This window comes from Cladophialophora bantiana, assembly GCF_000835475.1.
Source record: "Cladophialophora bantiana CBS 173.52 unplaced genomic scaffold supercont1.17, whole genome shotgun sequence".
Lineage (NCBI taxonomy): Eukaryota > Fungi > Ascomycota > Eurotiomycetes > Chaetothyriales > Herpotrichiellaceae > Cladophialophora > Cladophialophora bantiana.
The window spans coordinates 481,486-502,748 of NW_015971591.1; the positions used below are offsets into that span (position 1 = coordinate 481,486).

Below are 21,263 nucleotides of genomic sequence, written 5' to 3' on the forward strand. Positions count from 1 at the left end.
CTCGTCAAACAGAAAGGAAGTGGTGCGCAAGGGAACATCAATGAGATGACGGGGGACGAAAGTGGCGATTGTCAGTCCTGTGAGCCTCCAAGAGATCAAGCGAAAAAGGAGGGAGACCGAATGAAGCAGAAGGCAACAACGTAATTGCAGTTGATGGTTGTGGTGTCAATGGGCAGACCTTGTCGATCCCCTAAGCAACAACGCCACTTGAGACCCCAGGCGGTTAGTTAGGCTAGGTGCTGCGGTTGGGAAAGTCCCGGGTGCTGGGGTAGCTTCGCCACGCCTAAGCAACCCGAAGAACTCTCTGATGATACTCAACTCCCGTCCTTCGTGCCCCTCCCCCCTCCAACCGACTATCACGCCCCTTTTTCGCCCAGGCTTTTCTTCTGCCCCGCCAGTTAACCACTTGCTGCTGCTTGGCTGCGACAAAGCTGCCGTCATCGCCCAATCAGCCCCTCCAATTCCTGCATTTCTCAGGTCAACAAAATTTATCCTCACACCTATTTTCCCCCTAGTACACCGTGTCAATTGTATTAGAAGCAGTTCGGATACCTTGATGCATCATTGATCACCCTTTGCATCTTTTTCTCCCACCGAGTTCGCATTCCCATAACCGGAGTTCCAGTTGACGAGCTTCTCGGGCCCCCGCCACCATGACGAAGGTCGAGCACAAGGCAGTCTTGAGTAAGTAGACATCGGAACTCTTATTGCAATGGGACCAATATCCTAATGCGGTTCTAAGTTGTCATCGATGGATGGGGTATCCCGTCCGAAAGCTCTCCTCCGCAAGGCGATGCCATTGCTGCCGCCGAAACTCCGGTCATGGACGAGTTCGCCAGAGAAGGGTCCAAAACTGCTCAAGGCTACACCGAGCTCGAGGCCTCCTCCCTCGCCGTTGGTCTCCCTGAAGGCTTGATGGGAAACTCCGAAGTCGGTCATCTCAATATTGGCGCAGGCAGAGTGGTATGGCAAGATGTTGTGAGGATTGATCAGACGATCAAGAAGCAGGAGATGAACAAGGTTCCCAATATCAGGAAGTGCTTCCAGCGAGCGGTCGACGGCAATGGCAGACTTCATCTCCTTGGCCTTATCAGTGATGGAGGCGTCCACAGCCACATCAACCATTTGTTCGCGCTCCTCCAAGTCGCCAAAGAAATGAAGGTCCCCAAAGTTTTCATTCACTTTTTCGGCGACGGCCGAGACACTGATCCCAAGAGTGCTGCTGGTTACATGCAACAATTACTCGACAAGCTCAAAGAACTTGGCATCGGTGAGCTGGCTACGGTAGTCGGCCGATACTATGTCATGGATCGGGACAAGAGATGGGATCGCGTCGAGATTGGCATGAGGGGCATTGTGCTCGGCGAGGGAGAAGAATCATCCGATCCCGTTGCCACGATCAAGGCTCGGTATGAAAAGGGCGAGAATGACGAGTTCCTCAAGCCCATTATCATCGGCGGCGACGAGAGGAGGGTCAAGGACAATGACACCCTGTTCTTCTTCAACTATCGATCTGATCGGGTCCGAGAAGTCACGCAGCTTTTAGGTGATTACGATCGATCTCCTAAGCCCGACTTCCCCTATCCCAAAGGGATCGAAATCACCACCATGACACAGTACAAAACTGACTATACCTTCCCGATCGCTTTCCCGCCCCAGCACATGGGCAATGTGCTAGCCGAGTGGCTGGGCAAGAAAGGTCTGAAACAATGTCACGTCGCCGAGACGGAGAAGTATGCTCATGTGACGTTTTTCTTCAACGGAGGGGTTGAGAAACAATTCGCGGGCGAAGATCGAGAATTGATCCCCAGCCCCAAAGTGGCAACATACGATCTCGACCCTCCCATGAGCGCTCAGAAAGTGGCAGACAAGCTCAGCGAAAGGATAGCAGATCAAAAGTACGATTTCTTGATGAACAATTTCGCACCCCCGGACATGGTTGGGCACACGGGTGTCTACGAGGCGGCGATCAAGGGAGTGGCCGCCACAGATGTTGCCATCGGAACCGTGTACGAGACGTGCAAGAAGGAAGGCTATATTCTCTTCGTGACCGCCGATCATGGCAACGCCGAGGAAATGTTGAACGAGGAGGGCAAGCCCAAGACGTCTCACACAACGAACAAGGTTCCTTTTGTCATGGCCAATGCACCTGAAGGATGGAGCTTGAAGAAACAGGACGGCGTTCTCGGAGATGTCGCACCAACGATTCTCGCGGCGATGGGAATCGATCAGCCCGAGGAAATGGGCGGAACGAGCTTGCTGGTCAAGAAGTAAGTGGACCTATGCCGGAAACGAAATTATCCTTGGACAATATCTTTATCGCGATGCAGAAGGACCACCCTTGCAGTCGGTTATTGGTGTGCCTGTGTTGTTGTCGTCCATCCGTCGTCGTTGTGAGCATTGTAGCAATAACAGGCATGATGAGCTGATGAGACATGAAAATCCTCATAGACGAAAGGCAAATACATTGAATGCGGAAGCACAGGAATAGAATGCCTCGTTTCAGAAGAAGTGCAACGGAATCCAGAGCCCCTGAAAGAACCGGGCGAGAATAATATTCCTCGAAGCTCAGTCTCGAGGGCCTTCCAAGGGAACACCAAGTGCGATGTAAATATGTGTATAGACCAGATCTAGCCTCTAGCACATCTACTAGGAAGAATCAGATGAACCCTATGCCCTAGATACTAGGTAGTCCATATATTACATGTCAAACAAGACATCATCATTGGGTGCTACGTGACCCCTACCATCAGCTAATGTAACCAGCTTCGCTGTATCAAGGGTTTTCAAGCGGCAAAGCGAGTGGCGGGAAAAAGACGCTAATTAGTTGGACGGCGAGACGGTAACCTCTTACTCCATACATGGACCCAGAGCCGATGACTCTTGATTCTTGACTGTTGGAAGGGCGCGCCAACCAGCAAAAGCAGCACTGCCTTCACAACGACATATGGGCAAAATACACACCCTCCATTCCCAATCCTCACCCCTCTCTCGACTTCCCGCTTGATTGTTGAATGAACCAAGGTGACGTGTTGGCAAAGTGACTCGAGGTTTGGAATTTCGCCTCGAGAGACAGAGCAGATCAAGGTATTCGCGAAACAGAGAAGAACTTGACAGCCACCACCATGTCACTCACAAACTCGAGCCCCGTCTCGTGTGCGCAATCCGCCTCACTTGCCGCGCACACCCTCTCCATCCTGCCGCTCGCAGCGCGTAACGCCGCACTGACAGCAATTCATGCAGCACTCGTGCAGCACAAGTCTGACATCCTCGCGGCCAACGCGCTCGACATGGCCCGCGCGCAGCAGGCCTCGTCACAGGGCGAGCTAAGCCAGTCGGTACTGAAGCGTCTCGACCTGGGCCGAAAGGGCAAGTACGAGGACATGTTGAAGGGGATCCTGGACGTGCGGGACTTGCACGACCCGATCGGCAGGGTCGATCTGCGCACGAGGTTAGATCAGGGCCTGGAACTGGAGAGGGTGTCTTGTCCCATCGGCGTCTTGCTTATTATCTTCGAGGCTCGCCCCGAGGTCATCGCCAACATCTCGGCCCTGGCCATCAAGTCCGGCAACGCGGCCATTTTGAAAGGCGGCAAGGAAAGTTCCGACAGCTTCGAGGCCATCGCCAAGGTCATCGGGGAGGCCCTGGCCAGCACCCATGTTCCTGTCGGAGCCATACAGTTGGTCAAGACGAGGGATGTCATTGATGAACTACTAGACCTTGATCGGTACATTGACCTCGTGATCCCGAGAGGCGGCAATGAACTGGTGAGGTATGTCAAGAGCCACACAAAGATTCCGGTCTTGGGGCATGCCGACGGCCTGTGCTCGGTATATTTGCACAAGGACGCGGAGAAAGACGTGGCGGTCAAGGTGGTTGTGGACTCCAAATGCGATTACCCTGCCGCGTGCAATGCGGCAGAGACGCTTCTTGTGCACGAGGCCGTGCTGAAGACGGTGCTGCCGAGCGTGGTTGAAGAGCTGCAAAAGAAGGGCGTGAGTCTACGGTGCGACGAACCGAGCAAGAAGGCATTGACGGCAGTGCTGAGTCCCGCGAACGCAGCCTTACTACAAGACGCGACTGAGGAGGACTTTTCAACCGAGTTCTTAGACCTGGTTATGGCTGTTAAAACGATCCCAGGAACACCACCACCCTCGAACGTCACCGGCACCAGCGGCACATTACTACCAAACGGCCACTCTTCTGCCTCAACTGCCAGCGACGAAGAAGAACCGGACCAGCCTGCACTCCTACGCGCCATCGCGCACATCAACACTAATTCGTCGCACCACACCGACGCCATCGTCACGCGCTCCTCCGCCTCCGCCGAACAGTTCATGTCCGCCGTTGACTCGGCCGGCGTGTATTGGAACGCCTCCACCCGGTTCGCGGATGGGATGAGGTACGGCTTCGGCACCGAGGTCGGCATCAGCACGAACAAGATCCATTCGAGGGGCCCTGTGGGATTGGAAGGGTTGACCATCTACAAGTACAAGATCAGGGGACGCGGTCAGGGCGCCGGAGAGTACGGCGACGGGGAAGGGAAGAGGAGCTTTCTACATGAGAAGATGGAGATATAACGACGATGCCGTTGACGGGCGGGACTAGGTGGCGGGTTGGGGTTGGATGGAAGGGGAAAAGGAATGGCCGTGGTTGTGGTAATGTTGTTGCTGCTACTCCAACGTGATAAGTGGGCAGTATTGAGCAGTTCCTCTTTGCATCATGGGCGTTTTCACGGCACATGAGCTCAAAAAAGTTGGACTGAAAACAAACAAGACAAAAAGCACAAGGGGACCGATTCCAATCGAAGCTGACTCCCTCTTTTTCCTTGAAAAGGGTTTGTTTGAATCAATTGCATTGGATTGATTTTGTTCGTCTTTTGCGTCCCCTCCCTTCTCTCCTCTCGCAGAAAGTCCCGAGGCGCCTCGCATGAAAACGTTGTGTTAACTGTATTTTTTTTAATTGTTCGTTTCAAGAGGATGCTTCGACGAACGGATCGAGACAAAGGCAGCCTCTCGAGCAGCTCACTTCTCGGGATAGTCATTTGCCGCTCTCCGTTTCCATAGAGAGATAGAGAGAATCACATATCTCGATGGAAGCCCATCTTGGTGTGCTCAAGAGCTAGTGGCATCCCGCTTCTTGCAACTTCCCTCTCACACCAGCTCTTGGAACCTCACCTAGTGAACCACCACCACTACCACCGCCAGTATCATCATCACCACCAGCAGAAGAGTAACACGGAGGCCGGGTCTACACCTTGAAACCCTTGGACCGTCTCCTTCCTCGGGCCTTCTCGAATTTCCTCCCCTTGCTCTCGACATAGGGCTTCTTGTGTTTGTGCGGGCCAAAGCCGAAATGCTTGACGGCCTCTCTGGCATTCTTGGGTCCCCGCAAGAGCACCACGTTGCTTCCCGTCGGGTGTCTCATGGCGAGCTGGTCGAGCGTCAGACACTCACCGCCGGCCTTCTCAATCCGGGCGCGGGCAGTGGCGGTGAACCGCAGTGCGGCGATGTGGAGTTCAGGCACGGTGAGCAGGCGGTTGTCGTCCGTGACGGTGCCGATGACGGCGATGGTCTTGTCCTTGTACGCCTTTTGCGCCGTCTCGGTTGAGACTTTGCTGGCGATGCGCGAGATGGACATGGGAGGACGGTTGATGCGGGACATGAACAGGCGCTTGAGCACGACCTTGTTGAAGTTTGAATCGGTTCGGCCTGAGAGTCACTTTGTCAGTTTCCCTGCTCTCTTAAATCTTCTCAGACAGTGTTTTTGGACGTACGGGCAAGGAAGCGGTAGAGCTTCACCAAGAGCTTGAGGTAGACATTGTCGCTCTTGGGCGCCTTTCGGTGGCTCGCCTTGACGTGATGGCGATCGAGGTCGATACCTGCAAACTAGCGTCAATAATAGGACATCGCAAGGACCTGGTGTCGGCAGTTTACACACCCATGATCGCTGGCTGTGGTGGATGTTGTTGATTGAGAAAGGGTCGACGACGTCCTCTGCAGTTCAATCTGGAAATTTGGTCGACGTGAGAAACTAGCGGGTACAACGCTGTGCGGCGTGCCAAGATTTCTGTAAGCTAAACTGTTCTTGGGGAGGAAAACCTAGTGCCAGTCACGTGGGACAGCCACAACAGACGAATTCCAGACATGGTAGCTATCGCTCGCGTTGAGGTTGACTTCTGTTGATCAAGTATCAACAGCTCCCTTGACAGACATGTCTAGTTGCGAGCATATCATCGTGATGGAGGTGTAGCGTTCAAAAAGAATTTTAATGGACGGGATCTTCAGAAGCACTCGTGGCACCAATACGCGGGTGACCAATTTAATATTCAGCTTGATCTACTCTGGAAAATAATACTGAACCTTCAAGTCCATCATAGACTTGTCTTGATACTCCAGAAAATGCCTCACACCAGGTCTCTCTAACCCGTTTTTCCTCTGACCTGTGACTCCGTGAAATTTCGCCAAGCCCCCCTGTATGTGGAATATACAGCAGCCCTTGCAAAGCGGCGCAGCTCTTCTGTAAAGGATGGAGACACTTGATTACAACATCCATTCCTTCCCTCTGCGCAGGCTATGCCTTCTCCGGGGCTTCAATTGATTTCGATCTTTCTGTCTGTGCGGTAGAAGGATCTTCAACGGTTCCTTGGTGAATCGCGTGAGATGAAAGAGCCAAAATTTTAGGCTGGCTTTGTCGGTCTCAGATGGGGTCTCCATTCTCTTTTTCTGGAGCGAGGCCAACCAAGAAATCCCTTGTGATCTCAAAGCTGAGCCAGCTGCTAGCCATACTCGGGGCGACTTTGAGCAGATTGGGCATGATTCCCTTGTAAAGTCCAAGAAATCCTTCCTGTGCGATAATGGTTCTGACCGCATCCCATATCGACTTGTATTGGTATCCCATGCCATTCATTGCATTGATTTGAAAGCGCCGGCGGAGAACATCAAAAGGATAAGTGCAAGTTTGGGCGACCGCCCCCGAGATGGCGCCAGCGGCAAGCTTTCGATACCAGACAGGATTCTTCTCGCCCGGTTCCGTGAAGTATTTTCTGACCGATTCATACACCATGAAGTTGAGCCCAACATAGGGGGCAACGCCAGCCACTGTTGGGATGATGCCCCTGTAAAGACCCAACATACCGCCCTCATTTTTGTACATTATAATCATGGTCTGCCACATCCCCGGCAGCTTCCCTTCGTGTTTTCCAAGCGCGGCAAAAGAGGCTGACTGGATGGACAAGCGCGTACGGACAATGTCCAGAGGATAGGTGAAGGTGACAGAGGTGATACCGGCCAGGCCGCCGCAGACGAGTCGACGAATGGGATCTAGTTCGGCGCCAGGTGAAGGTTCGGCGAAGCGTTTGTAGACATTGTAGCTTCCGAACTGGACGGCAGAGTACGGTATTATGCGTACGCAATTTGTGCCATTTCCTCGCATGAACCCTCTCCAACCCTCGTCGGTGTACATCTTCTTCAGAGCTTTGACAATGGACATTTTGTATTCATTGCGACCGGCGCTTTGTATCTGGTACAGAATCTTTAAACGTTCTAAAGGGGAGACCACGGTGCGGGAGACAGCGCCTGCCACACCACCGGCGCAGAAAGCGGCCGTGAAAGGTGTTGACAGAAACTCCCGCACTGGGAGGAGGAAATCGGATGCTGCCATGGTGGTAGGGTTCTATATGGGTTAGGATGTAGGCCCAGTGGATCTTCTGGTGCGATGTCACTGACCTGCGGTAAATTTGTCAAGTTCCGTATGGAGGTCGAGCTCTGGCCTATGTTACCGTTGACAGTAACAGGGTCCTTCTCTCCCAGACGCATGACTCTGACACGAGCTTTGCGAAGGTAGTGAGGGAAATGGTGTCGGCGGAGACAGTCGCAGGTGTGCAGGCGTCACAGCAAATAGAATTCTGGTGTTGAAGGCGACTGTGGCGTCCATGGAAAATTCTTCACGGTGATCGGTGTGTGCGAGAGAACATCGTGTGTAGGTCCAGCGTCTTTTCCCACCAACTACAGACAGAATCCGTGTGGAATTCAAGGACAGTGCTTCAGACGACGCAGACCTGTTGTATCATCCACCTGGGCTGATAGGGTCAATGAAGGGCGATATGGGAGAACCGGATACGGGACAAGTCGGGCAAGAGGATCGCGCAATTGAAAAGGGAAATTGATTGAGTGGAGATGTCAAAGTAGGAGGAGTTTGTCGACCAAGCTGGATTCAAGAATGGGAAGAGGAAAAGTGAAGGAATAGAAGCGGAAGCGTGTGGTAGTAGTGCATGTGGCAGGTTCAGGTAGAGTCACCAAAGTGATAGCTCGCAGTGGCCGTGACAGTCTGTTCTCGCTCTCCCTGGACTTTGTCGTAGGCGAGCGTCACCCTTTCGCAAAGTGCCGTCTCGGACTGATGACTGCGGCTTGTCACTGCGGCCTCTTGGGCCTTTTCCGATGACTTAGCCGTAGCAGTGACTGGTCCGCTGGTCGGGAACTGCTGGGCTGTGCCAAGCCTGTGCTCCGTTTCTGGTTTAGCCGCGTTTGAGTCTAAAAATGAGCCAAAAGGCTGCTTGCCTGCTGCTCCCTTTCGCCAGGCGTCTTCTTTCTTCTTTCCTCCAGTTTCCATCCATTCAATCCATTCAATCCTCGCTCTGCCTTGTCACTCATCTTTTGCATTCGCTCTACCAACCAGAGATTGTATTAACAGTCATTCGTGGTTAGAGTCAGGCACTTGGTGACTGGCGCGAAACGACAGCGACCACGACATATCCGCTTGCCACCTGGCCCCTTACGCCTTGCCATTCCATTCTTAATCATGTCTCGATCTGGGACTACCCTCTATGTCACGGGCTTTGGTCATGGTACCCGTGCCCGTGACCTTGCCTATGAGTTCGAGCACTACGGTCGTCTGGTCAGGTGCGACATTCCCGCTCCCAGAACTGCATCGAGCCGTCTGTAAGTCATGTTTCACCCACCTCTACTGCTGCCCGCAGAGACTGACGCCTGAGAAGCTTTGCTTTTGTCGAATACGAGAGCCGCCGTGATGCTGACGATGCCTACCACGAGATGCATAACAAGCGAATTGGTCGTGATGATGTCCTGAAGATCGAGGTACGGAGTGAAAAGCTCCCCATTGAAGCTCAACACGCCGCCAGAACATATTTTCTGACTACCATATCTACAGTGGGCTCGTACACCCCCATCTGCCACCTGGCGATACGAAGCTGGTCGCGGCCGTCGCGAACGATCTCCTCCACGCCGATCAGCTCGTTCTCCTTCTCCTCGGCGCCGCGACTATTCTCCCCGCAAAGACGATCGCCGTGATCGTGACCGCGATCGAGAAAGAGATCGAGACCGAGAATACGATGACCGTCGCCGCTCCCGCAGCCCTGCCGACCGTGATCGAGATCGAGACCGAGACCGGGACATGAAGGACGATCGAGACCGCCGCGACGATGACCGCGATACCGCCGCGAACGGTGATGATCGGAAAGGTATGATGGAAATCGATGCCCATGCAGTCCGGATTTGAAATGCTGACACCCGTATCAGCCCTGGACTCGCCTCCCCCGGCTCATGACGAGCTCGATACCGCGGAATGAGGAACCGCATGATCTGCAATCCCAGCGTGCTGTTGCTGCACAAGAACAAACAAGCAAGCAGGTTTCCTGCAACCGGGCACGACTGCAAGTTGCTGTGTTCGCAAAGGGCAAGAATGTGCTAGGTTTCCTTCAGACTTTTCATCCTTGACATTGTTGCTGTGATGATTTATTTGCAGAGCTTGCGTGACCTGAGAGTCTCAGGCACAGCGGCGAGCGGTGGTTAAAATTGACTTGACATGGGATTAGATCGACTTCGAGCGAACGGTGCAGGCTCAATCCTGTACAACAGCCGGCTTCTCGGTCGTCAACCGTTATCTTCGGTAGCGTACGCAGTATTCGATCGGAGCGTCGATACGGACAATCGGACGATACCTATCTAGACAGCATGTGCCGCCGTCCTCACTTTTCCTATTCCCATTCGAACCATTACAGCAGCCCTAGTCGTCAGCCTAATTCCCCCGTCCGCGCCGATGCGCCGCGTACTCGGTCTCGCGTTTCCTCGTCCCCGCAACCGCCGTCGTAATTTCCCTTCTCGCAATTTCACCACGTCGCATTCCCAGCTCAATCCCCGCATCCTAACCCTCCGCCTCAAACGCACGATCCATCTCCTCCGAACCCGTTGTTCCGCGTTCAGCACCACAACATTGTCGGCACCGTACGCGCTCATTCCCCTGTGCACGATTCCTGACTGGTCCTGAGTTACGAGGTCGTGGCTCCTTTCTCTTGTCTCGTTCCCATATTCGATATATAACCCCTTGTTGGCGGGACTGTCCCAGTCCTGATGATGATTCTCGTAGAAGGCACTGCATGACAGTCGGAGAGGTAAGTCCATTAATGTCGCCATATGTATCTTGTCCTCGCGGACGCAGATTTATTGTTTAAATGCATGGATCTAAGTCGCTCCTCAATAATTTCTGGGATCTGCTCCAGGACTTCAACTCCGGCTTGTGCAATTCGCTTGCCACCGGGCGTGCTTCTGCTGTTGAATACCCCTAAGATTGCACCCTCGTCATACAATCCCCCTGATGTTTTGAGCAATGACGCTGTTGAATATGTTTCAAATGCCCGGTGTACACTTTCCGCTCTATTGCCTGCAAGCATTACGGTTTGTGTTCGCTCAACATCCAAGTAAGCAGATCTACTTTGGTGACCACTGCCACCGGCTTTAAGGCGCCGCCCTTGTGACTTGGTTCGCGCTCTGTGACGATAGCTGCACTCTGCCACTCGAAGAATTTGTTCAATGCGCTGAGAGGGGTGTCCATCGTGATCTCCACAAAGTGTCTTCTCTTACTCTTGCTCTTGGGCTTTGCGCTCGTGTCACTTGACGGCTTCTGCGGCTCCGAGTCCTCGTCTGCCGACGTGGTCATCAACTCCGTCAAATCCGTGTGGTCAATGGTGACCTCGCTGATCTTGGTGAAGTCGAACATAACATCGCTCACGGGGCTCTGTCCCGTGGCCCGCCCGTGACTGATCCGTGACAGTAGATTGCCCAGTGTGACGAGGCCGACTAATTTCTTTGAACCCTTAGGTGCCAGTACGGGGAGTTGGTCGAAGCCCTTGTCGCGCATGACTTCGATGGCACTAGAGCAGGGACTGTCCGATGTGACCGTCTGAACGGGTTTTAATCGCAGATGACGCACGCGGGCACCGTGGAATGGGTCGTCTTGTTTAATGCTCTGGGTTCTCGAGAGTTGTGGTGAGGAAGGTTCAGGCGGTGGTGTTGGAGGGAGAAGGTTGTTCGCGGCGAGCCAGTCGTCGTCGACGAATTTACTCAGGTATGAGCGGATGCTGTCCGGCAGGATTGTCACGATCACATCGTCTGTTCCGAACTTGAGGTCTCTCGCGGCGTGGATCGTCGCTGCAAGAGCGGACCCGGAACTTCCTCCGACCAACAATCCCTCTTCCGAAATGAGGCGACGGGCGTAGTGGAATGATTCTACGTCATCTGTCTTGTACCATTTATCCACGACACTTTGGTCAAGCACATCTGGTATGAAGTCATACCCGATGCCCTCAACTTTGTAGGGTTGATTTGCGAATTCCTCGTTGAGGGACGAAGGGAGGGCGAGGATCGATCCCTGAGGATCTGCTGCGATGATTTTTATTGATTTGTTGTGTTTGTGTAGACCACGGGCAAGGCCTGTGATTGTGCCACCTGTGCCGGCGCCGGCAATGACACATGTCACTTTGCCTTTTGTTTGCTGCCATATCTCCTCTGCGGTTCCTAGTTCATGTGCGAGCGGATTATCAGGGTTTCCGTATTGATCCAATATATGGGCATTGGGGATCTCCTTTTCCAAGCGCTTGGCAACTCCAATGTGTGACTCGGGGCTGTCAAAGGCAGCTTGTGTGGGTGTGCGGATTATAGTTGCGTTGAGTGCCTTCAGCACGGCGACTTTCTCTGCGGACATCTTTTCGGGGAGGGTAATGATGGTTCTGTAGCCTTTCAGAGCAGCAACGAGGGCGAGGCCGATGCCACTAAAATCCGACGGTTTCTATATCAGCCAAATCTCATTCTCCAGGTTTGCTCTCCACCGTTGTTCTTACGTATTGCCACTGGTAGGCTCGATCAGAGTGTCCCCAGGCTTTATTCTCCCTGACTTCTCAGCCTCTTCAATCATGCGCAGCGCTATTCTGTCTTTGACACTTCCTCCAGCGTTGAAGAATTCGCATTTGCCATACACGGTGGCTTCGACACCGAGAGACTGGGGGATCTTGTTCAGACGGACGAGGGGTGTTTGCCCGATGAGTTCCAGCGAGGACTGGTGCGTGCCTTGGGCGTGCAGCCTGTCGCCGTTGACTGAGGCCATGGCTGTAAAGTGAGATGACTAAAATTTGGGAAACCCTCGACTTCGGTTGAGGGACATGTACACAGATTGTAGGAAACTTTTCAAAGAAATGAGGTGATGTGTTGCATTGGTGGTGAATTTGCGCGAGAAGTCACTAACCGGCGATAACCGCGAGACCGATGCGGGGTGGTTGTAGGAGTTACTGGTACGGTGGAGCATTACTGCGGAGTCTTTCTGACTCAATTCCCTCCCTGCTCTCTCCCCTCCGTACTCAATAGGACGCCACCACTCACAAGCTCTCGCACTCATACAAGCACCGTCAAGTCTGCCATTGTCAACATCTAGCTGTGAGATTGACAGGTAATGAAGCACGACTTTCGCCAACTCATCCAATCAGGGTCACAAGGGCATACCATCTTCAATGCGACCGATTTTGGTAACACTGAGGACCGCATTGAGCTTCGAGTGGACGCCTGACCAAGGCAGAGCGGCGGTCTTGATTATTCTGCGGGGTTGGAAGGCTTCGCTAGCTCACCTTCTAGCTTCATAACAACATATATAAGAGAAATATTTCCAGTATTTGGGCTTAATCATTGATAGTTCTCGAGCTCGTGGGTCGCTTCAAAACCATGCCATATCCTTGCTTCACCAAGATATATCGCAAGAATACCTACCCGGCCATTGACCCTTCAAGGCCCGAGTTGTCAGCAAAGGGAAAGACTGTGATAGTAACGGGAGCAGGCGAAGGAAGCATTGGCGCTGCTGTCGCCTTAGCGTTTGCAAAAGCAGGAGCCGGGAGAATCGCCCTAGTCGGAAGAACCGAGGACACTCTCCAGAAAACAAAGACAACAATTAATCAAGCATTTCCTGATGCAACAGTCCTGGTATCTGTTGCGGACATCTCCAGAACAGAAAGCGTTGGTACTGCTGCCCACCACATCAGAGTCGAGTTGGGGGCTTGGGATGTCTTCGCAAATTGTGCAGGGTACAGTAGCCTTGTGGGAATCGCTTTGACATGAACCGCGTTTGACATTGCCTGATAGGTACTTGCCGGACTTGACCACCCTCGCGGGAGCAGATGAAGAGGACTGGTGGAAAGCATTCGAGATCAATGTCAAGTTCTCCGCTCACTTCGCAAAGCACTTTATACCCAAGTGCCGTCCGAATGCGACGTACATCGGCACGAATGCTGCAGCTTGCCATTTGAGAGCCTCGCACTTTCCCAAAATCTCTTCGTATCTTGCTTCGAAACTAGCCATGACCAAGCTCGACGAGTATCTGGCGGACGAGAATCCACGACTCCGAGTATTTACGGTCCATCCCGGTGTCATCGCGACCAAAATGGCCGAGAAAGTCATGGGAGATCTTAACCAGCTTCCAGCTGGCGACTTACTGGACGAACCAGAACTCCCTGCGAATTTCATGGTCTGGCTTGCGAGTCCAGAAGCCGACTTCCTCAAGTCGGGAAGATTTCTGTGGTGCAATTGGGATGTCGAGGAGTTGATTGCCCGCAAAGCAGAGATCGAGGCGGACCAGGCGCTGTTCAGGATCACCATTGGAGGATGGCCGTTTCAGTAAAGATCCGTGAAATGCCATTGGCGCAGAGCGAAAGAGTCGCCCCAGGAGAAGTGGAAATCCTTGTCGGTGCAGTTCGCATCCCGCTGGTGGACACGAAGTGCTCATCATATCTTGGGCAGGATGATCTCTAACACACTTTTCGCTCTCCACACTGAGGGTCGGGACGTGCTTCTGGGATATCACACCCGAGGCACCCTCCTAATTCGGGAGCATAGTGCGCGTGTGTATAGAAACGGCAAAACGTCATCTTGAGACTTGGGACTCGTACAGGCTCGGGCAGGACGTTCGATGTCATTGGTGAGGCTGGATAGTCGCCGTCCAGGTATTTTTGGCCCCTTTAAAGTAGCCTTAGCGGCTGATGTCGAAGCAATTTAAGGGAGAAATTTCTTCGAGTATGTTGCTTCGGATTGTGGCCTGGCCTGGCCAGGGTCAAACAGGGGATGGTTTCCCAGCCTTTGCCGTTTAACTTTCACTCTCCTTTTCAGCTCTCCTTGGCTTCAGAAGACACCTTCCACAGATCTCCAGGAATCAGACTATCGAATCGTTTCTATGCGTGGCGTCTCACCTAGCCTGTTGGCCCAGATCTCTTGGATACTTCTCCCACCCTTTTGGCGGCTTTGCTGGTCATGCCGGCTTCTGTTCGCTTCGCGAGGTTTCTCGTTCGGCCCCATTCTCGCCCCAGGCGATTGGACACACATGGCTGCGTCATAAGGCGGCATCTTTGTTGCAAGGTATGTATCAAGGTTTTGTCTTCGTGTTTGTCCAGCCCTACCGATCCCAGAGGGCTTTTGCCAGGGGTCCAATTTGACAACGGCCTCATCAAGGTTACTCACTGGTTGCTTGCCGAATCGTGTTTTCTCTCTTTACACTCGGGGCTCCAGGCTATTCCAGTCTGCCCAAGCTCTCAGGCCTGCGTCACGCTATGACCAACTGGTGGAAGTTGAGATCACAATACGAGAACAAGCCGTGCTGGCTGTGGCTATCGCCTCTCGCTAACTAATTCCGTCGAAAGGGAAACCCTGAGGTTGGCACCGGCAACCCTTGGCTTTTGACCGCAGCCGCATTGGCATTTACCACACGAACGCATTGCTTTCATCAATACGAAGACATGACTTCTCTTCGCGGTTGCAGCGCCCGCTATCCTCGCCTGGGCTGGCACCCAAGGTGCATTGCCTTGCTTGGTAGGTGCCTCTCGACCTCGCAAGAGTCAGAAATCCGGGAGTGTTTGATTTGACTTTTGTACAACACTTTGTGCTCCTCAAGTTCCTCTGGCAACTTCCCTGGTTTCTCTCTCTCTTTCTCTATCTCAACCTGTCCAACAATCATGAGGCTTTCATTCCTCGCCCTCTCAGCTCTGCTGTCTGCGATAGTGGCCCAGGACACCACCACTACTGTTACAGATTACACCAGTGCTGAAAGTACCTCTCCTACCAGCACAAGTTCGCAACCAATCACGGTAACGGTGGCTGTCGGGAACGGCGGGAATACTTTCGTCCCAGATGTGGTTCAAGTTTCGCCTGGGAACTATGTTGGTGTGTTCTCGAGCAAGCTGATTTCACGGCGTGTATATGATTGCTAATGCTATCATTAAGAATTCAATTTTTATCCTTTGAATCACTCGGTGATCCGCGCGGAATACCTCTACCCCTGCGTACCTTATGAGTTGACAGGTAGGGAATACGCACTCAAAACCGCCCGATGCCGCTGCTCTTTGCTCTCATGAGCTTGCAAATTCAAGCGGCCGGCGAGCTAACTACGATTCAATTGAAAAGGTGCGGATAAAGTGGGATTCTTCTCTGGCTTCTACCCCGTCGACGCCATTCTCAGCGACCCACCCAAATGGACTCTCCTCATCAACGACACCAATCCTATTTTCTATTATTGCGGTGCCCAAGGCTCCTGTATTAACTATCAGATGGTCGGAGTGATCAATCCCAATGCCAGCCAGTCTTTACAAACCCAAAAACAATATGCCGCAGACTCCACACAGATGCTGTTACCTGGACAAGGTTGGCCCGATGAGGATCCTTCTGCACCTACATCTACGACGATTATACCTTACACAACGACATCTACTACTTCGACCGTGACTCCGACGCCAACATCAACAACTTCCTCAGCCACCGAGACTTCCACAGCAAGTGGATCAGACCATTCAACCTTGTCAACAGGAGCTATCGCAGGAATCGCAGTTGGTGAGTTTCTGAATCTCAATCTCTCTCAATCCGTGGGTGCTCGTACTTACTTAATATCAGGAGGAGCAGCCGTCGTCGTCGGAGCCGCAGCACTGCTATTCTTCTGTGGTCGCAGGTCTAGGTCGAAAGGAGAAGGCGGCAGTCAACCAGCCCCCTCTACGCCTGCCATGGGACCAATGAACAACCCACCGGCGTATATACCACCCAACAACTACGGCTACATGTCTCCCACACAGAAACATATGTCGGTGACCACGGCGTCCTCGACAGATGCTTTCGGCAACGCAATCCCGAACGGCGGCATGTATCCTTACCCACAGGGCTATCCACCGCCTCAGCAGACGCCGCAGAACATGATGGCGAGCCCTGGCCAACCCCAACCGTCCCCTCAGTGGCCACCGACACCGTCCAACGATATTTTCGGTGCTGCGATCCAACCAATCCCGGCACCTGGCCCGTATCCAATGCACGACACGCAGTATCCCCGAGCAGGGAGCGGCATCGTCACTGAGAACACGTCCATGCGAGCAAGCAGCCCGAATTCCGTGGCCGGACCGCCGGCTGCAAGTGGCATTGAAGCCTTCCTGCAGCGCCAGTCGCGCATGAGTCCCCCGCCAGAGAACGAGGTGCAGCTGCAGCAACAGCCTCCCCCTGTTGTGGCTTCTGGTCCGTTCGAAATGTCCGCGACAGGGACGATGCACAGATACCCGTGATCTACCTCCCCAGAAAGGAAACGCCCGACCTCTGAGCCAGCTACCAACTCAGTCAGCAATACGGCCGTCCCATCCCTCGCCGGTGTATGCATTTATACCCGTGAAAGCCCAGTAGAACCTCCTGCACAATTATCGTTTGGTCCTGTTTCTGCCTCGGGAGGATAGCAAGGACAGCTTCTCTTATGCAAATCTTATTTTAAAGAGGGCTTATTTACTTTTTCTGCTTCTCATTTTTGCTCAGAAGGGGCTTAATTGTAGCTGGACTCGGTTCGGAGCCCAAACCTCGTGCGCTTGCTGTGCTCTTAAGGAATCTTGCACTTACGCTCCCCCGCTGACCACTCACGCTCGTTACATAGCATGGAAGGGTGGGCACTCCAGGATTCGGTACCTCGCCGCCCCTTCCAACGCGATTCAACGGTGGTCTCTTTGGCGGATGGCGGAAAAGAAAAGTGACGAAGGCAATTGTTATGTTCACGTTGAATGTATGTCGAATGAAACTTAATGCAAGTCGATTGAACACAATATCTGCGAACTATGAGGACCAGTCTCGGAACTATATGGCCGATCGATCTATCTCTCTGGACTTGCATTCCGGCTGTACATATTTCGGACCAGTACTCCATATATTGTCTCTATGATCGCAGTTCCCACATCCTTTGCTCACCGCTTGCGCAGATAGTCGCCGCCCTTCAACGCGCTCAAGACACCATAAAGCCCCGCGACAGGCCAAATGCTCCACAAGCCCTTTTCAATAGGCAAGCGCGCATCACGCACCACTCGCCCATCGTCGTCAACCTCAAAGATATCCTTTGTTCTGACCTTTTCGTACACGCTGGGTATATGTCCGTCAGCCTGATATTTCTTTCTCAAGCCGTCGTACCATTTCTTGTCGTAGATGGACCAGAATTCGTCTTCGGTATAGAATGCTTGGGCGTACAGCCATTTCATCCCACCCAGAGATTTCAATTTGGCTTCGATGAGGCGGTTGATGGTGACGTGTAGGGTGTTGGGCGGCGTTTCGCCCCAAACGCCGATATTCAGAAGCGCGTTGTCGAAATCATCATCGTCATCATCATCTTCTTCTTCACTGCCCTTGGCAATGGGGTCCGAGGCCGTCGTTGAGGTCGAGACTGAACTTGATTCCATGGCCGATAGAGCCGGGTTGCGGAGATGTGGATTCATGCTCACGCTCTCACCGTCTTTTAAGGGACACAGCCACCGCGGATAAATGTGCGGCAGTTCTTTGTCCAACCAGCGAGAGAACTCTGCAATGTTTTTATTCGGTAGGGCCATGTCTTGGATTATGAAGCGCTGATATAGGCCGGAGCGGTGTAACGCGTGGTACATTATGCGCGTATGCATGAAATAGTCCGTCAACCAACGGATCGGTCGCGTGAAGGGAACGCAGAAGTATGTATAAGCAAAGCGGCCAGTCCAGAAGGCGCCGCGGTCGTACCGGAAGAGGTAGTCCGTTAAGGGGATTAAGTCGCGCGGAGGAGACAGTGGTGACGCAGATGGAAGTGTCGGAGTCGTAGTATCAGGACTGTTCATTCTTTCTTCGGCGTGGAGATAGAACCACTGGTCCCAAGGCTTGGTGAATGTCACAAGTGGTAGGTTCTTGTTCTTCTCGTCTTGTTCAGCGAATCTGCCCGCCAATATCACGCCCTTATCAATAGCGAACATTATCCCATCCAAGAAGTCCACCTTTCCCTGTCCTCTGACCTGCCTGATCACTTCTTGCGCGTGTTCAATGCCTCCAACCCGGATATATGACAGTTCGACAAACTCCTTCGCGGGAATCAAACGCATCTTGAACAGGGTAATGACTCCTAACGTGCCGAATGTTCCTGCCATGCCGTGAAATAAATCTGCCCTCTCAGTCTCTGAGGCATTCACGACTGTTCCGTCTGCGAGAACCACCTCGAACCAAGTCACGCTCTTGTCAAAGAAACCGTACTTGAAGCTACTACTTTCGCCTGCTGTCCCAGCAAAGCCACCTCCAACTGTGATGCCCGGGAACTCTGGGACGACAGGAGGCACAAGACCATGTTGTAGAGTGGCGGCGACAAGACGATCCATAGGGACGTTAGGCTCCACCAGACATGTCCGTTTCGAAGGCGAGACGACGATGACATTGTTAAGAGCAGAGATGTCGACAGTAGCGTTCCGTGTGCGGTCACTAAGGCGAGTCGAGTTCGTGTGGCCATGGAAGATTCGAAAGGGGATTTGGCGAGCGTGGAAGCTGGCTATTCGGTCGGATACCAGCGACACTGCCGCCTTGTGCTGGCTGAGGAGACGTTCCGAGACGTCTTCTTCACCCGAGCTGTCTCCCATGGCTGATCGGCTTCCCGAAAGCAGCTCGACAGAACCGAGCAGCACTACTTGCCTTCTAGATATTTAGACATAGTTCCGTCCAAGCACATTAAGGATAGACCCGACGGTACAGGGACGGGGAACGGTGTAGACATGTTTGACAAGGGCGGAGATTTCAGCAACAACATGCCGCTGCGTAAGCGACGGGGCTAATGCTATCATCCTGTGGAGAGCATTGAAAGGTGTTAATGCACCGTTATCGGCTCTGATGGAGCCTGACGGAGTTCCTGGTTGAATATCCACCTGTGCTTGCTGACTGGGTACTCTGCCGTATATTAATACGGTGGATCATACGGATAGATATCTCCGAAGCAATCTTGAACTATCCTGAGTCGTGTGAGCTATCCAGCATGCTGGTGAACTGAGCGCCTCACATGCAAAAAGCGCACCAGCCACCCAGGTTCAAAGCTTCGATGTAGCGTCTCCATATTGGACGTCTCTTTGCGGATAGTGCCCACTGTCGAGAGCGAATTGCATCAGCGTGCCCTCGCCACCCCAATATTCTGTACCAAAAGCACGCATGAGCTCTAGTCCGTTAAGCAAAGCGCCACTCGTCCACAACTTGCCATCTCGATGCCACCGCTTTTCGACCCAGTTCGTCTCAGAACCGGTTGTTCGAAGCTGCTCCAACATGAATCGCGGCGCCGTCACAGTTTTGTTCTTGAATAACCCGGCCTGGAATGCAGTTTGGAATCCTGCGCAGATGGTGATGAACGCTGAACAGTTCTCATAACTCTTGCGCACGAAGTCGAGCTCCACCTCGTTTGGAGTATACCCATCCAAATGGGCTCCCATGAGTACGATATCAAGGGGCGGGCACGTCGAAAACTTGTCCTATCGAAAGATGAGGGTTACGATCCAGAAGAGTGAAGTCGAACGAGGGCCAAGCTCACGGTGGGCTGAAGCGAGACGCCGCCTGTCAATCTGGCAGTGTTGCCTGTCTCATTGACCCAATGGAACTCAATGTCAAGGGCCTGGGCTACCATCTCCTTTGGAACAAATTGCTCCAGAGTCTGCATGAAGTTCTTGGACACTGCATGCAACAGGTCAATTGGAGCGACATCAAGAATCTCCGTTTCTCTGTTGCCTGGTCTCAGCTCTGACCGGACAACGTATCCAAGTATGACACTTACGCATTCATGAGAATCACTCCGGCGTGGATGGTGCGGTTAGGCTTAGACAGGTCAAAAGATGCCGCCATTCTGTTGCTCGAAACTCAAGTTAGGTGGTTCTGGTCCCGACCAGCCGCACAACATTCAAGAGGGCAATCCTCACCTTTATAATCCAAGTCGCGCTGGACACTGTGCAGTCGAGTTCCCATGGTCATGGCCTTCCTCATGGATTGTTGTTGTGCCGTCAAACTATCACGCAAACGGTCTCCGTCGCTTCACTTCTGGACCGAGCACGTTTCTTCGAGCGAGCGGCATCTTAGAGTGGGGGAAGGATTCTCCATTGAACCACTCACGAAATAGGGAATGATGCTGCCTGAATTCTAGTAGCCTCATGGACTCACTGAGCCTTGTGGACGGAGTACTCGAGGTACAACGCCGCCGGTCACAGCATCTGCAAAGTCGCGGCCAATGCCTAACAGAGGATTCCGGATCGGGAAAGCGCGACCAAAGTAGCTTGGCGCCGGATGAACAACAATCCATTCTTCATAAGGCTGCCTGTTCGTCCTGATTGATGAAAGGCCGGGAATTAGGAGCCAAGAGTCTCACCCTTTCTTGCACGAAGACACACCCAAACATTTACAAGTACACGGTGAGGCTGGACTTTCCGAAGCCTGCGCGGAGTGCAATTTTGATTCATAGCGACTTCCACGAAGAGTACGCCGTATATCCTCGGTTCGACCGAGGTAACAGAAAGGCATTTGCTCCGCGGCAACAAGAAAACAGGGGAAGATGCGCCAGGACTAACCATGGCAATTGCTAAAGGGAATGAATTCCGTCTTCCCCAGCCTTTCCTGAGAAACTCATTGTCAACTGACATATCAACACTCTTGTTCATCCATTCTGCCAAATATCTACGT

General features: G+C 52.9%; 10 protein-coding genes across 10 annotated transcripts; 5 read left to right on the forward strand and 5 right to left on the reverse strand.

The window, feature by feature from the left end:
• Positions 1-653: 653 nt before the first annotated feature.
• On the forward strand, positions 654-2,274 carry Z519_10130 (2,3-bisphosphoglycerate-independent phosphoglycerate mutase; the record flags this gene model as incomplete). Its single annotated transcript, XM_016767848.1, has 2 exons — positions 654-684; positions 743-2,274. The coding sequence occupies 2 exons, from the start codon at positions 654-656 to the stop codon at positions 2,272-2,274; spliced, it is 1,563 nt and encodes a 520-aa protein (XP_016615946.1).
• An 851-nt stretch (positions 2,275-3,125) lies between these two features.
• Positions 3,126-4,580, forward strand: Z519_10131 (glutamate-5-semialdehyde dehydrogenase; the record flags this gene model as incomplete). Its single annotated transcript, XM_016767849.1, has 1 exon — positions 3,126-4,580. The coding sequence occupies one exon, from the start codon at positions 3,126-3,128 to the stop codon at positions 4,578-4,580; it is 1,455 nt and encodes a 484-aa protein (XP_016615947.1).
• A 670-nt stretch (positions 4,581-5,250) lies between these two features.
• On the reverse strand, positions 5,251-5,944 carry Z519_10132 (60S ribosomal protein L18-A; the record flags this gene model as incomplete). Its single annotated transcript, XM_016767850.1, has 3 exons — positions 5,251-5,711; positions 5,777-5,881; positions 5,941-5,944. The coding sequence occupies 3 exons, from the start codon at positions 5,942-5,944 to the stop codon at positions 5,251-5,253; spliced, it is 570 nt and encodes a 189-aa protein (XP_016615948.1).
• Positions 5,945-6,699: 755 nt separating this feature from the next.
• Z519_10133 (uncharacterized protein) lies at positions 6,700-7,662 on the reverse strand (the record flags this gene model as incomplete). The annotated part of the gene is made up of 1 exon (XM_016767851.1): positions 6,700-7,662. One exon carries the CDS (start codon positions 7,660-7,662, stop codon positions 6,700-6,702), a length of 963 nt encoding a protein of 320 aa, XP_016615949.1.
• Positions 7,663-8,799: 1,137 nt separating this feature from the next.
• Positions 8,800-9,586, forward strand: Z519_10134 (uncharacterized protein; the record flags this gene model as incomplete). Its single annotated transcript, XM_016767852.1, has 4 exons — positions 8,800-8,939; positions 8,996-9,095; positions 9,169-9,478; positions 9,537-9,586. The coding sequence occupies 4 exons, from the start codon at positions 8,800-8,802 to the stop codon at positions 9,584-9,586; spliced, it is 600 nt and encodes a 199-aa protein (XP_016615950.1).
• A 1,100-nt stretch (positions 9,587-10,686) lies between these two features.
• On the reverse strand, positions 10,687-12,396 carry Z519_10135 (cystathionine beta-synthase; the record flags this gene model as incomplete). The annotated part of the gene is made up of 2 exons (XM_016767853.1): positions 10,687-12,064; positions 12,134-12,396. 2 exons carry the CDS (start codon positions 12,394-12,396, stop codon positions 10,687-10,689), a joined length of 1,641 nt encoding a protein of 546 aa, XP_016615951.1.
• Positions 12,397-13,004: 608 nt separating this feature from the next.
• Z519_10136 (uncharacterized protein) lies at positions 13,005-13,953 on the forward strand (the record flags this gene model as incomplete). Its single annotated transcript, XM_016767854.1, has 2 exons — positions 13,005-13,360; positions 13,419-13,953. 2 exons carry the CDS (start codon positions 13,005-13,007, stop codon positions 13,951-13,953), a joined length of 891 nt encoding a protein of 296 aa, XP_016615952.1.
• Positions 13,954-15,277: 1,324 nt separating this feature from the next.
• Z519_10137 (uncharacterized protein) lies at positions 15,278-16,861 on the forward strand (the record flags this gene model as incomplete). Its single annotated transcript, XM_016767855.1, has 4 exons — positions 15,278-15,485; positions 15,546-15,623; positions 15,726-16,148; positions 16,209-16,861. The coding sequence occupies 4 exons, from the start codon at positions 15,278-15,280 to the stop codon at positions 16,859-16,861; spliced, it is 1,362 nt and encodes a 453-aa protein (XP_016615953.1).
• A 660-nt stretch (positions 16,862-17,521) lies between these two features.
• Positions 17,522-19,195, reverse strand: Z519_10138 (uncharacterized protein; the record flags this gene model as incomplete). The annotated part of the gene is made up of 1 exon (XM_016767856.1): positions 17,522-19,195. The coding sequence occupies one exon, from the start codon at positions 19,193-19,195 to the stop codon at positions 17,522-17,524; it is 1,674 nt and encodes a 557-aa protein (XP_016615954.1).
• Positions 19,196-19,636: 441 nt separating this feature from the next.
• On the reverse strand, positions 19,637-20,435 carry Z519_10139 (uncharacterized protein; the record flags this gene model as incomplete). The annotated part of the gene is made up of 3 exons (XM_016767857.1): positions 19,637-20,068; positions 20,128-20,314; positions 20,368-20,435. The coding sequence occupies 3 exons, from the start codon at positions 20,433-20,435 to the stop codon at positions 19,637-19,639; spliced, it is 687 nt and encodes a 228-aa protein (XP_016615955.1).
• Between the last annotated feature and the right edge of the window lie 828 nt (positions 20,436-21,263).